At 36.4% G+C, this 15829-nt stretch overlaps 1 protein-coding gene across 1 annotated transcript in view; it reads left to right on the forward strand.

Moving 5' to 3' along the window:
- The window catches only part of cpo (RNA-binding protein), a 120389-nt gene that overhangs the window by 93574 nt on the left and 10986 nt on the right, over positions 1-15829 (forward strand). Inside the window, exon 7 of the mRNA XM_074169658.1 lies at positions 9410-9621. Within this exon, the coding sequence (XP_074025759.1) occupies positions 9410-9621 (212 nt within the window). The remainder of the gene's footprint in view (positions 1-9409; positions 9622-15829) is intronic.

Consider the following 15829-nt stretch of genomic DNA (forward strand, 5'->3'; position numbering starts at 1 on the left):
TACTCAGATATCTGATATTTATAGGTCATTCGAGTGCTTCCTCTTTCCTCCCCCGCTTCATCGGTTTTAGCGGGAGCTGACCGTTTGGCGGGAGTTGGTCGTGTTCCGCTTGATTATAGGTTTCGATATGTTGCGTATCTCTACGCTAGCTTGGCTGAATACGTTGGTAAACAACATATATGCGGCTTCTTTGAATTTTCTCCTAAAAAAGTGTTCCTCTTTGTGGATGATGTCACCTTGAGACCACTTGATGTTATGTTGATGAGTCCACATATGCTCTGCTATTCCTGAATTGCTGGTTTCTTCTCGCTGTGCATATCTCTTGTGCTCGGCAATTCGAACTTTCAATGGTCTCTGAGTTGCACCGATGTTTGTTTCTCCGAACTCTCAGTGTATCCGGTAAATGCAATTCTTGGAATCGCAGTCCGCGTTTGGTGGCCTGGTTTTCATGAAGCTGCTACGGATAGTGTTCCCAGATCTGGAGCAAGTTCTGTTGTTATACTTTGCCTTTCCGGAAAGGATACGAAGAATTGGGTCCAAGTATAACATCAGAACCTGCTTCAGATACTTTCCGGAAAGGATATGAAGAATTGGGTCCAAGTATAACATCAAAACCTGCTCTAGATCTGGGAACACTATCCGTAGCAACCCCACGAAAACCAAGCTACCTCACGAAAACCAAGCTACCAACCGCGGACTGCGATTCCAAGAATTGCATTTACCGGGTACCCTGCGAGTGCAGAGAATCATACATCGGTGAAACTTAGAGGCCATTGAAAGTTCTGAGAACAAGAAACACACACAGCGAGGAAAAACCTGCAAATCAGAAATAACAGAGCATATTTGGACTCATCAACATAACATCAAGTGGTCTCAAGCTGACATCATCCACAAGGAGGAACACTGGTTCAGGAGAAAATTCAAAGAAGCCGCAAATATGTTGTCCAGCAACGCATTTACCCAAGCTAGCGTAGTGAAAGCTATCTCGTGAAAAACTCACAATAAAGTGTTATTTGAATACGTTTATAGATTTTTATCAAGTATGAGCCAATGCCATCACATATCTCAAATGACGTCAACGGCAATCCATAACTGGTGACGAATCATGGGTACATGATTATAACACCGAAACCAAAAGTCCAATCGTCCAAATGGAAGAGCTCAGGAGAGCCAAAACAAAAAAGAACGCCAAAGTTTTGCTCACTGTTTTCTTCGATTGCCATGGCGTAGAGCATCAGAAGTCCTTGCCACATGGTTGAACGGTCAATAAAAAGTATTATCTTGAAGTTATGCGCTGCTTGCAAGAAGCAATACGAAGACAACGTCTGGTATTGTGGAAAACAATTCTTGGTTTTTGTATCATGATAATGCACCTGCTCACGCGTCATTGTTTCGTAATTTTTTTGGCCAAAATCAACACCGTAATCATGCCTCAGCCACCGTATTCACCAGATTTGTCCCTTGCGACTTTTTCCTGTTTCCAAGAGACGGCATTTTGTGACGATTGACAAAATAAAAATTGATGGAAATATTAATATTTTTCGGGAAAACTGAAAATTCGACTTATTTTTTGAACAGACCTCGTAGATAACGAAAGGCAGTAGGTACTTTGGACAGGTGTTTGCTCCCTAGAAAATAATGATTAAATTTAATAAAAACCCAGTTCGTCTACCTACTCCATTCGATTTTGTTGTATAGTCTGATAGTATTTCATTTTATCGTAACGTTTTAATTAACTCTGTACACAGCGCCTGGCTGATAAACACCTGTCAAAGCCCCTACGGCGTTTTATTGTCATTCGCCAGCTGGTAACACTGTCGGTTTTTAATTTATTTAACCTGCCCCCAATCATTTCTTTCAACATTGTGCACTGTGAAGTGTCGTCTAAACCTTCACGTAATGTGATTAAAAATGGGTATTGATTTGGTGCTATTACCATGAAGTTTTATATAGTGCGGATCCGAAAAAACCGATATGAAACGAGTGACATTTTTGGACATGAAAATGTCACCGCATATCAACGTTGCAGTTATTTCTGAATTTTTTTGATTTGAATACAAAGTTAAGAAATACTTTATTTGAAAAATATTTCTAACATCCATTCAATCATTTAATTTCAATTATTATACTACGAAAAGATTCACCTACACTGTAGGTTAATGGACTGACACCCATCAGAAAAGAACCACTCCCCTGACTAATACCGCGAAGGGCGTTGGATTATATCTGACAGGCGTATATGTTAAATTGAATACAAAGTTTGATCGATAACAAAGCTTTATTATTAATTTGACCATGACACTGAAATCTGCTACGATCGAAATGGAAAATAACCAAAAAATAGTAGTTAAATTAAAACTATTTGACTAAAAAATTCTATTCCATATTTCTCAAAATATCAGCAAAAGTTGTTACAGTAACTTTTTCCTTGTTTGTCTCAAATTATACTAAGTGACAAAGAAAGGTAAACACCCATTTATATTGAAAATATTTCAATAATGTTTATTTATGTTCAGGCCAGTAAAAAGCCAGTAAAATTTCAGCCGTATCGAAAGCTATTCTGACCAGTTTTTTAATTTTTTTTGTGTGAGCATTTACCATTTTCCAATTTTTATTCGTATTTGTGCTTTAACTGTTAAAAAATTTGTTGTGAAGTGTTTTGTATTGTTAACACTATTAATCCAGTCATTTAAGCTTAAATTAGGTAAGAATCTCGAAATTCGAGATACCCAGCTGTAAGTCTGTAAATACTTGTATATTGACACCCTAAAAGTTGTCTCAAAACCTACATATGGTAGGGTGTAAGCAACTATTAAATTTCAAGGTCAAAATTACAAAAATCGGTTTTTTGCGCTTTTTTTTGAAATATCTCATTTCCTATGTGTTTTTTGCTATTTGTATTTTATTATCAGTATTGTAGAATACAAAATTCTCTACAAATTTTGTTTAAAAAAAAAATTTATACGGTGAACCGTTTTCGAGATAGAGGGCGGAGAGCGCGCGGTCACAGCATCACTTCAGGTCAACCGGTGCCTCCGGTCGAAAACGCGCCATATATAGTTGATGAACTATCGATAAATCAATGATTATAAATATTTGTCAATTTTCATTAACTATTATATTATATTTTATCATTTTTTTCCTAACTTATCCACTTTTTATTCAGTATTAATTTATTTAACAACACTTACCTGCCCATGTAATTGCAGAATTGCGGTTGACCTGAAGTAATGCTGTGACCGCGTGCTCTCCGCCCTCTATCTCGAAAACGGTTCACCGTATAAAAAATTTATTTAAACAAAATTTGTAGAGAATTTTGTATTCTACAATATTGATAATAAATACAAATAGCAAAAAACCCATAGGAAATGAGATATTTCCAAAAAAAAGCGCAAAAAACCGATTTTTGTGACCTTTGACCTTGAAATTTAATAGTTGCTTACACCCTACCATACGTAGGTTTTGAGACAACTTTTAGGGTGTCAATATACAAGTATTTACAGACTTACAGCTGGGTATCTCGAATTCCGAGGTGAACTTACTATAATGACTGGACTATATGAATAAATTGATGGATGTAGCCGTTACTACGTGGTAGGAGATCATAATGAAAAGAGAAATGAAAATTTCTATGTTTTTTACCACTTTTAATTGTAACTAACGTTACTGCAGTTTCGTCCATATAAAAGTGGTGAAAACATAGAAATTTTCATTTCTCTTTTCGTTAACACTATGCCTTGAGTGCAAAGACTTCGTCGCATTCCTCAACTTGATGATTTTGAGAGAGGACGAATTGTTGGCTTACGTGAAGCAGTTTTTTCAGTTAGAGAAATTTCTAGAAGAATCAATCGATCTTTGCATACTATTCAAGATGGTATCAGGTATGGACCCAAGAAGGCCACGAACACAGAATTAGGAGCACCGGTTGTCGCAGGGGAACAACAGCGCGTGAGGATCGCCAATTAAACATTTGGCTCTCAAGGTGCGTAATCACCAAAAAAGCGAACACCAGCGAACAAGAGTGAACGAGCATTCTGCATCAATAATCAATAATGAGCGACCACGAGCAAACATACATGAATGCTCGCTTTTGCTCGCTCATGCTGACTTTTTTCATGAATACGCACCTTCTGACATATTTATCGCGCACGCACTGCTCGCACAAAGTAGATGGATCAACTACGACTACGAACTTGAAGATATTCGCTCTGGTGTGGACGCTCATGCTCATTCGTACTCGCTTTTTTGGTGAATACGCACCTTCAGGGATCGGTTCATTTCTATTAAGGTGCGTATTCACCAAAAAAGCGAGCACGAGCGAACAAGAGCGAATAAGAGTGAACGAGCATTCTGCATCAATAATCAATAATGAGCGAACACGACCAAACATACACGAATGCTCGCTCATGCTCGCTTGTGCTCGAACAAAGTAGATGGATCAGCTACGACTACGAACTTGTAGATATTTGTTCTGGTGTGGACGAGACATCAATATGTCGAGCAAACACGAGCAAACACGAGCGAACACGAGCAAATATACACGAAAGCTCGCTCGTGCTCGCTTTTTTTGTGAATACGCACCTTTAGGGATCGGTTCATTTCTATTAAGATGCGTATTCACCAAAAAAGCGAGCACGAGCGAACAAGAGCAAATAAGAGTGAACGAGCATTCTACATCAATAATGAGCGAACACGACCAAGCATACACGAATGCTCGCTCATGCTCGCTCTTGCTCGCTTTTTTGGTGAACACGCACCTTCACACATATTTACCGCGCACGCGCTGCTCGCATAAAGTAGATTCGCTCTGGTGTGGACGAGACATCAATATGTCGAGCAAACACAAGCGAACATGAGCGAACACGAGCAAACATGCACGAATGCTCGCTCATGCTCGCTCGTGCTCGCTTTTTCGGTGAATACGCACCTTTAGGCCAGTTGCGAATCAGTGGTTTGAAGAACACGGAAGGGTTGTTGGAATGCGTACAGTATATCGGCGAATGTGAAGTTTGTGACTTTTTTCTTATCATCCCCATTGGGTGTTGCCACTGACTTTCGAGGATCGACGCAACCGATTGCACTGGTGCAGAGACAGAATAAATTGGGACCAACAGTGGAACCGCGTAGTCTTCAGCGATAAACCCCGCTTTTGTTTGGGTATGCACGATGGACGAGCAAGCGTAAGAAGGCATCATGGTGAAAGACGAGATCTCCGTGCCGAGACATGTTCACCGTAATGTTGGTTTTATAGTATGAGGTGACATTGCATATGGTTGCAGGAACACCTTTAGCCTTCATTAGAAGCAACATGACAGCTTTTCGTTATATTCACATAGAAGTTCCATATCTTGAGACCATCGAGGACCTCATATTTCAATAAGACAACGCATGTAGCTAGAGTTAGGAATCACACGTTAAAAGGTAAGACCTCGTTAGTCCTTAGCTCGCACAAGTTTCTCAACTTCTGAGAGTTGTCGTTCGTATGAGGGCGACAGCTGATTAACGGAAAATCAGATTTTGAACAGATTTAAACTTCATGGATCAGCATGACATTAACCGCTTGCCATGACCACCCAGATCGTCCGACCTTTCACCGATCGAACATGTGGGATATTCTTGATCACAGACTGCGGAATTTACAACATCCCCACAGACTTTAGCAGCACTTACACATGAGTTAGAAGTAGGGTGGAATGAGATACCCCAACATGATATAGACCACCTTATCAGGACAATGCCAAGTCGTATCCACGAGCGAATAATACATCGAGGATCTGCAACACACTACTGAACTTTACTGGTTTCACGATCATCCAATTTCTCTGAAAACTTACTCGTATGTTTGCTATTATCTGTCAAGTATGTAAGTAAAAAATTATTGAAATATTTTCATAATAAATGGGTGTTTACTTTTCTTCGTCACTTGGTATATAATGTTGTAAGCGACCTTACTCGACTACGCACATGTAGCAGAACTAATATGCCAACTTTTTTTCTGTTATAGTTTCACATCAGCCTGTAACTAATGAATGGCATTCAATGAATTTTACTCAAAAAAAGTATGTTCACAAGACTAGACTTAAACTAGACTTGCAAAATAGAATGTACTAAATTCTCAGAAGTGACCGCCTTTCTTGCCTCAATGTGTCACTTACAGTGGCCTAGGGAAATTATACTAAAGAGGTGATGAAAAATGATGATAAAATATATAGAATGACAACCTTGACAACAAAGTTTTCGTTTTAATGCAATATTTCTGAGAATTTAGTGCCTACTATAATGGGAAGTTATACTATAAGTGACTATCTAGCGAACTAATCCTTCAAAATGATTTACTAGGTAAAACAAAACTAACGCAGTTTCAACCTTTCTTCATTATCTGTGCCGCATCGACTTGTGAAGCGGCTTGAATATATTTACTGGCGCTATAGTTTTATTTTGATATAACTCCTAAATATTGATTTAAATTATTTCGTAATAAACAAAATCTGGTGATATATCAATTATTTGGATATAGATGATTTACTGGTATAAATACACTCCGCGTTGGTTTATAACAATCTCTTTCATATAAAATAAACAACCATTGATATCGATATTGATAGGTCTGATAGTTTTTCACTTCATTTTTCCCATCTGTTATCCGTTTTCTGAATGATTTGTTACTGCCAAATATTCTCTCCTATCTATATTGCTACACTACAATAATGATGGAACCCAAAAATAAATGAGGTTTATTGATCATGAGTTCAAACGATTATCCCAAGCAATTACAGGAATATACAGTGTGTCTCACTGTAAATGGCTACCCTCATATTTTTGTTGTTGAAAATACTATATCTATATTGAAGGAATAGTGGACATTCCAAAATAGAACAACTTGATTGACAAAAAAATTTATCACATTCAGTGGAAATACTACGTTTCCCACTGAAATATACAAAATGTCTTTCTTTCTCCGCCATCAGAGACTATTTGAAAATTAAAATGAAGTATAAACTTTTTCGAAAAAATATTATAATGTAGCAAGCAGTCACGAGAATTTTCACATGTACAAATGTGTTTCTCAACTCTTTCTTCCACGAGTAATTTTCTAGATTTTTCGAATATATTTTGTACAAAGGAGTTTTTGGGGATGCTGATGGTGAATATGAAATCTATTTTGATTTTTTATCAACCTCAAATATAATTTTTGCGCACATTGGACCCAATTGGACACCCGATAAAACAATACGTCAATGCAATATTCCATTTTCTTTTCTTCAACCAAATTGTCATGTCCTCCAACTCTCTGAAGTTGTTCCAAACTATATTATCAACAATATAGGTATTAGAATGATTATATAAGAAGTTGGACACTTTGTTTATGAGGATTGAAACCAAAGAAACCGTCCCTCAACATCCAGCCTAATCAGAATTTTGATAGGTGGGTATGAGGATGGTTCTCTCAGAAATTGGACCCATTGTTTATGAGGATTGGAACCGAAGAAACCGAACCTCAACATCCAGCCTAGTCATAATTTTGATAGGTGGACGAACTATTCATTGGTCGGTCGGTTATCAGATGATTTATGATCGACAAAGATTGAGAAAATTGAACAGCATCAAAGATATTATATTCAAAACGGTTATAAGATAGCTAGTGAATCAACCGCTTCTGTGAATGCGGCATCGATTCATACTCTAGAACAGTCTAGGACGGTGGGTGTTCACAGCGTATTATCTGATCACTGCTAGAAATCGCACGTTGAAAGGTAAGATTTCGTTAATCCTCAGCTTCCACTTTTTTGAAAAAACAAGTTCAGTAATGGTGATCTACTCAAATCCAGTTTTTTTAAACACTATTCAATTCATAAAAGTAGTACAATAATAGTAGTAGAACTCAACTATATTATCACAGTGTGAGAATTTATTAAAGGAAATAAATATTATGCGAAAAATCAACAATATTACCAGTCTGTATCATATTACACCTACATCTTTGAAGTGTATCTATAAAACCAGTTGGTCATTCATTAGACTGTTTGAATTTTTAAGTTCATTAATTTCCATTACTTCCAAATGATTCATTTTCAAAACTTCATTTTTTATGTATAAAATTTCGAACTCTTCGTTGATGATATGATTTTCTTCTAAAAGATGATTTGAATATGTTGAACTTGATCGATTCCTAAATGTTCTGCCAGTTTGACCAATATATACCTTAGGCCACGTTCCAGACTTCAATTTAACTCCTGATTTCTCGAATTAGGATAATTTAACTAACTTTCCCAATGTATTACTTTATGCAATTTTAATATCTCGTTTCCTCAAAAATTAAGCCATTTTTTTCGTTGTTTGTCCAAAATACGGTTAAACTCTATAATTTTGATTTTGATTATCTAACTCATCAATAGGAAAAACGAATCGAATCGCTTTTGCGTAGACTTTTTTGGAAAGTATTTTGTTTATTAATTCGGCTTTAAACCCATTTTTTACTGCAATTTGCTTGATAATGTTAAGTTTTTTATTGAAAGTATTATGAGTTGCTACTTTGTGTTGACATGGATGGGTAGAATCGTAATGTATAGTAATATATGTATAGGACGGTTTGTGATAAATTGAAAAATCATGTTGTTGTTCTTTCTACTAATTGTTAAGTCCCAGAAATTGATTGAGTTGCCTGCTTCTACTTCAATAGTGAATTAAATGTTTACATGAATTTTGGTAATATCCCTATGAAAAGTATCTTATTGTCTCTTAATACCTGTAAAACATACCAAAAAGTCATTCACATATCTATGCCAATACAAGAAATTATTAATCAAAAAACGTTTGAAAATCGACTTCTCTAGGTTATCCATAAAAATTTCCGCAAGTAAGGGGCTTAACGGTTTTCCCATAATTAAACCTTTTTGAGACCAATATATTGTTATTGAACTGAAAATATCAATCAGAAAAAAAACGTTAATGACCTTTTCTATTTTACTATTCACTCAGAGAACACAAACTTTTTCAAGCTCGTAATGGAATTAATTCGAATAACAGATTGTGTATAAATCTACATATTGGAATTAGAATCAAGAATCGAAATCAAATGATACTGCCCTGAGAAACTCGCGGAAATATTCTGGATGACTAGTTCCTACACATACGTTAGAGACAATTTCATTTTGGGTTTCAAAATTTGTATTAACTTGAAGAAAATTTCGCGCGAAGAAGAACAATATACTGCTAGTATGCTCGACACATTTTACTCCAGCAATGCGTTGTGGGTTCAGCCTAGCACCACTGATGAGACTTATGGCCAATATAAATAGCGCTGTCTGGTGTTGAATCATGAATGTTTTATTTGTGTGCTCCTGTTTCAACTGCAATCTAACATTTGGTGCAGAAAGCATTTATTTAAATTATTTATTTTTCCTTCTAGCCTTCAATGACGATGCCGCATCCTACTGCGCTAACATCGGTACACGCAGCGTCGTTGCCACATTTCTTACCGAGTCCTGCCTTGGCTTCTCCCGTGGGTTCGTCTTCGTCACAGCCCGGCATCGGAGTAAGCAACCCTCCTTGTTCCACACTATTCGTGGCCAATCTGGGACAATTCGTGTCTGAACACGAGCTCAAGGAAATATTCGCCAGGTTTGTACAAAACATATTCATTCTTCATAAACTTAAGACACAATTTCATTCGGACAGTCATTTTCAAATCGGTGCAAGGTATAGTGATGATTGAGTATTCATTTGTTGAAAGCGTTTAGAAATGTTCAATCAAATATGACAATTGAATATATTTTCTTCTCCCACACCAAGTGATACTAGTATATCCTCCTATTTAACGGGTTCCGCCTGTTTAAAAATCTGTTTAAAATCTGTTTAAAATCTGTTTTCCGTTAACCAGCTGTCGCACCCCTACGAACGACAACCCTCAGAAGTCGAAACTTGTGCGAGCTAAGGATTAACGAGCTCTTACCTTTTAACGTGTGATTCCTAACACGGAATCACTAATTCGATATGAACAATAATTTTTCCTGAAGGACTTGACCAGTCTAAGCGCGCTGCTGTCATTATTCTGAATTATTTTACAGCTTTTTTATGGGTAGGAAATTGCTATGAGAATTATATATTGTGACTAATCACCAGTATCGATTAACGGAGTGCGATAATGACGCATTCTGATTTTTTGTTCGATTGATTCACTAGCAAAAATAAGACCACATTGTGGTGTTTATTATAGTCCACTCTGTAGAAGATTTTCGTCAAACGATTATCGGTGCATATCGTCGAATCTCTCCAGAAATGCTTCGGAATATACGTTTCTAACATTTTTGTTCGGACTAGGCAAGACCTCTTTGATGAATAAATTCAAAAACAATTCAACAGGTTATCAGTAACTGTGTAACTTTGGAGATGTAACAGTTTTCCTATTCACGCCGGGTAAAGGCCGGAGTAAACCGAAGGCCTTTATGATATATCATTTGGTCAAAATTAGTATTAAACTAAAAAATTCTTGTCATTTGTGGTCGAAACTATTTCTGATATCAGTTTCTCGAACTAAATAACCATAGACAGTATTGTGAAATGGTGTAAGTATGGATGATTGTCACTTCTTTCTAATCAACGTTTTGCTTGAAAGTTTCGAATATGCCATCATTCATAGTTATTCTGTGGTCCAGTCACTTTGCTATGCTTTGCACGGTGATATCAAAAATCATGAAGAAAGCCGTAAACCAACATATCCCTAAATATTTGGAAAGCTTCAACATCTTGAGCGGTCTTTCTATCGTGACCTTCTATCGTGTCACCCATTTTTGGAATAACGCAATCGAGAAACATGGAGAGTCAAGAGCTGTTGCGCTTGATATTTCTAAGGCCTTTGACCATGTGTGACATGAGGGTTTGCTGGCCAAACTTTGATGATATGGTTTGTCGAATCATTTTTTGTATGGCTCTCCAGCTTTCTGAAAGAACATTCCCTACAAATGGCCGTCGATGGATATCTCTCGAATACTTTTACCATCAACACTGGTGTTTTTATTGTATATCAACGAATTATTAGAAAAAACTAAGAATCCAATATATTGCTTTGCTGAAAACAGCACACTTATCTCGTCATTACATTTGGATTCCGGCACATTGGCTGTGGATACCCATCTTCACCGGCAGCAGGAGGTTGTATATCTCAATATGAATCTAGAGATGATTTCGAATTGGGGGTTCAATCCAATGCTATGAAAACCAACGCATCAGTTTTCTTCAAAAAGACAAATGTTTCCGAAACGGATATAATAATTTCAGGACAGAAAATTTCGCCTTCTGCTTCAATATGTTTTTTGGTGGTTGAAATGAACACCAATCGTGTCGTTGGAATTGCAAAGGTTACTTCTCAACGCTTGGAACACTGTTCCGAACCGTAAAAATGTGCACACCTCCTCAGCAACTCTGGATGCTTTATAAACCTCATATCAGACCTTCTTTGTAGTATGGAGCTCTGAAGTTGCTAGATTGCTCCAGAAAAGAGCCATCCATCTGATGGAGACGCGAACATCCCTTGCAACCTTGATAGCCTGGAACATCGAAAAAAAGTTAGAGACTTGTCTCTCTTCTATAGATACTTTCACGGAAGATGTTCAAGTGACTTGGCACATTTGATCCCACCAAGAGCGTCACATACCAGAAATACGCGACGGACTGTGGCTGCTCCTCGTTTTGAGTTTCAACTCGGTATACTTCGAACTTCACTGTTCAAGAACTCTTTCATTTGGAGAACTGTGTTTATGTGGAATAAACTTCCTGGATTTAATCTCTAGCCATTTGAATCAAATGTGAATCGCTGCTTTCCCACAGGCACCGCTCTTAGAGCGCCTCAAGGATTATCCTATATTGCTTGAAAAAAATCATAATACAATTCCGAAGCATCAATAAGAATATGTCAATTATAGTAATGCAATGGAAATATGTGTGAAAATTCCTCCTGTGACTAATGTTATGTTAGCACCCAAACAAATGGACACCGTATTACAACAGCACATATCCGTTACTTGCTATTGTTTTCGTCAGACTTCGAGATATAAATCCAGTCAATTGTTTCGAAATGATAACATTAATTAGAAAGTGTTTTTCATCACTATACCTTGTACTGTTTTCGTGTTGTTCTTTGCTAACTCCATAATTATGCCAATGACGATTGGTACATATAAAAAAGTATTACTTTATAGAGGGCGCGCCATTTAATCGAAACTTTCTCCAGTCATTTCTATGAGTTGAAAATGTTTCAATTTCTTTAGAAGAAACTTATTTGAAAGGAATGTTTCATAAATTCCAGTTGTACCGATGACAACTACCCTTATTGAATGATGTCCAAATCATCAATACAAAAAATGTCGTCAGAAAATCATAAAAATGTTGCATTTTTTGGGTATATACCAAGCGGTTGAAAAGTTATGCCGAATAGTTGATCTATTGAACCAACCCTATTTTCAGAGTGTGTGATTTAATGGAGATATTTAAAAAGCGCAGTTTTTATCTTATCGGATAATAAATTGACCATAATCTTTTATCAAATACTGCGTGAATTGAAACTCAAAAACTAATTTTTCTTGTTTTCTTGTTTCTTTTATTGGAACACTGAATGTTTAATTCGAAATCTGATCTAGTGGTTTGAAAGGTAGATATAAAAATAGAATCATGAAATTATTTTCAACTTCAAAGTTGTCCAGTAAAAACTTCGATAACAAAATTTCACGGTGAAATTAATTCGAAATTAATATGAGATCTTCAAGAGGCTCAATCTTGATATCACAAAGACTGTTTTGGACACAAAAAAAATCATGAAAATTATTGAAAATGTTTATAGGAAAATACGAAATAATCTACAAATAGTTAACACAAAGAAGCCATCTATGGGATGGACAGAAAAGTGTCAATCTTCGAATATCAAAGATACACGAGGCTCCTCAAGGCGGCCAGTTGCAAAGACAAACTTTGACATCGATCGCCGACGAGATTCGTCCTCTTTGCACTGCAAGGCAACTAGTTGAAAATCAGAGCCTAAACACAACGCATTTATGATTCAACCAGACAGCGTTGTTTCGATCCGTCATAGGTCTCATCAGTGATGCTAGGCTGAACCACAAATGCGTTGCTGGACTCAACTGTTTTTGAGAGATACGTCTGAATAAGTGAGGTCGGCGACATCTCCTCTATATAGAGTGTTTCAAATTTGATCCTCACCATTGGGATCTCGGAAACTATGAGAGATACAAAGATGGTTCAATTGGGGCAAAGTTGCGCATTTACCCGACTAACAATATGCCGTTGAAAGTTCTGAAATTCCGAGTAGAATCAAAGTCAAAGGCTATTATGATTAGAATTAATATTTTTCAGCATCATTGAAAAGGTAAAATCTGATTCTATTCAAAACAGAAAGAATCCAATGTAGCGCCTATAAGAAGAAATGAAGTTGATGATGGTGGCCGGAAGACGAAACGGATAGCAAATCTGGAAATACGATTATGTAGCAGGGAAAAGTGATAATGTGGAAGTGCAATTTATTTTCGAATTATTCGAAAAATAAAGCCAGAAAAAAATAAAAACCATTTTCCGAAGTTTCTGTTTTTTTCGAATTTCTCCGAATATACTCGGAATTTCAGAACTTTCTCAACGGCATATTGTTAGTCAGGTAAATTCCCAACTTTGCCCCAATTTAACCATCTTCGTATCTCGTATAGTTTCCGAGATCCCAATGGTGAGAAACGAATTCGAAACACCCTGTATATAGACACGCCTAAAAAAGCTATTGTATAGCGAAACACGTATTGCGTTTTTGTAAAACTGTTCAGTGGAAATCTCACGATGAAGTGTTTTTTGAATATGTACTTATATAGATGTATACTTTCCGATAACTCTTACTCAACGTAACAGTTTTGCATGATTTGGACTATTTTCAAGAAGGGTAATTTTCGTTGGAAAATACGGAAGCTTGGATGGTTTATCTAATTCAGTTTTTTTATTTCGATTTCAATTCATAATTTCGATATTTAAAAAACGGACCTGAAGATTTCCATCTTAGTTTCCGTACAATACGTATTTCATCAGTGTGAAAATATCACAGTATTCATCAACTACTACCCCTAGTCATAAAAAATCCGTTATTTGTATGGCACACCCTGTATATCCATCAATGTTGTTTGAAGTTATGGTATTGGCGCGAGCACCTCCGTTTCACTTTTACTCTGAAGTTTTTTGGGTGCCGCATGTTATCTATTTAATAGGTGATTTTGTTTAAGTGATGAGGGTCTGCTCTATCTAACACGCACTCGAAATATCATGTATGTGTACCCTCGCACACCCTGTAGATTAGCAGTAGCTCAGTGTTGCCGTGTTTTGAATGCTTTCCCTTGACCCTACCCTTCTTCTCATATCGTTAGTATCGCTTTCGTTGAGTTCAAAGATAAGTGCTAATGATGTGAATCTCCAGCAAATAATTATCAAAATATATACTCAAAAACTTTTGTAAAATCACAAAATACTGCTTCTTGTTAATTCCAGAACCCTTCCACAATAACTTGAGCGCTATGAATTAAAAAAAAAACATAACTTTTTTGACTCGTACCTTAGCAAGATATTTCAGTTTTTTAAAGGAGGTGATTAAACATCTGCTGTTAACTATCTAAATAGTGCTGTACCAGAAGGGTCGTTGCGTGGCCCAGTTATATTGCTAATGTCACTAAAGCATCGATTGGCATTAAAGACTTTTTCACGATGTTCCCTAACGGTACTACTTTGCTGTGATGCAAGTAAATAATCTATGAAAGTTCGTTGACAAAATCCCGTACTTTTTGCACCTCGAGTTGCTTGTTCCGCAAGATGCCGCTTGGAGGTCTGAAAATAACCAGAATGCACCAAAGCAAGGTGGTGTCATCAGGGAACAACGTGAATTTGTCTCCTATGCCAATCGATGCTAAATCATTTAGTTGCATTAGGAATACAACTGGACCAAGCAACGATCCTTTTGTTACCCCAAAAAAAACAAGAAAAGGCATGGGATTATGTCGAAGAACTTCCATAGCTATTCACAAATGCAGAAAAATATTGTTACTTACATCTCTTATGATGTAAATAAACCAAAAATTTAGACGACTTCATTTTGCTTCACCAAAAACAAATATTATGACTTCATTTTTCATACTTCTATGGTAGATAGTCAAATGAAATTCTAAATTTCTTGATTTGATCATCGATGATAAAAAAAATTCAATGAACACATCGTAATGCTAAATGAGAATGTATCATCTATGGATACTATGCAGTATCACTAGTAACAAATGAACTTGGATTCACAACAGGAAAAAGTACTTTTCAAGTGTATTCATTTTACGAAGCAGGCAAAAACTGCGTTTTTTTTCATAAAATTTTCAAGGTAATTTTGGTCTCTTCAATGATTGAATAATATTAATTTATTATGTCTTATTGAAGATATTTTTCAATAACTCACTTCTATATTCAAATATGATAATAATTTTCAGTACTAGACATGAAAATTCAACATGACACTGAAAAAAAATTCTATCATATGTTTCTTCACAACACGAGGCATCGTCAATTCTTTATATTCATGAAAGTATTCAAAATATATCAAGATTCATCGGAAGAGAAACATTATTTTGAAGAAATTCGTTAACGAGGTTAAAAATAGAATCTGGTAACGAAAGGGCTAGTTCAGAACCTGCATCCTCTGCGAAAGAAGACTAGATTATAGAAATTAGGAACGTCAATAATATGAAGCTGGCTCAACTGTCACTCGCAAAAAAATATATAACTGTATGTTGAAGGAACTGCAGAACCTAAA

This window comes from Leptinotarsa decemlineata, unplaced genomic scaffold (genome assembly GCF_025532065.1).
Source record: "Leptinotarsa decemlineata unplaced genomic scaffold, Ldec_3_MD MMD2_P_RNA_scaffold_5, whole genome shotgun sequence".
Taxonomy (NCBI): domain Eukaryota; kingdom Metazoa; phylum Arthropoda; class Insecta; order Coleoptera; family Chrysomelidae; genus Leptinotarsa; species Leptinotarsa decemlineata.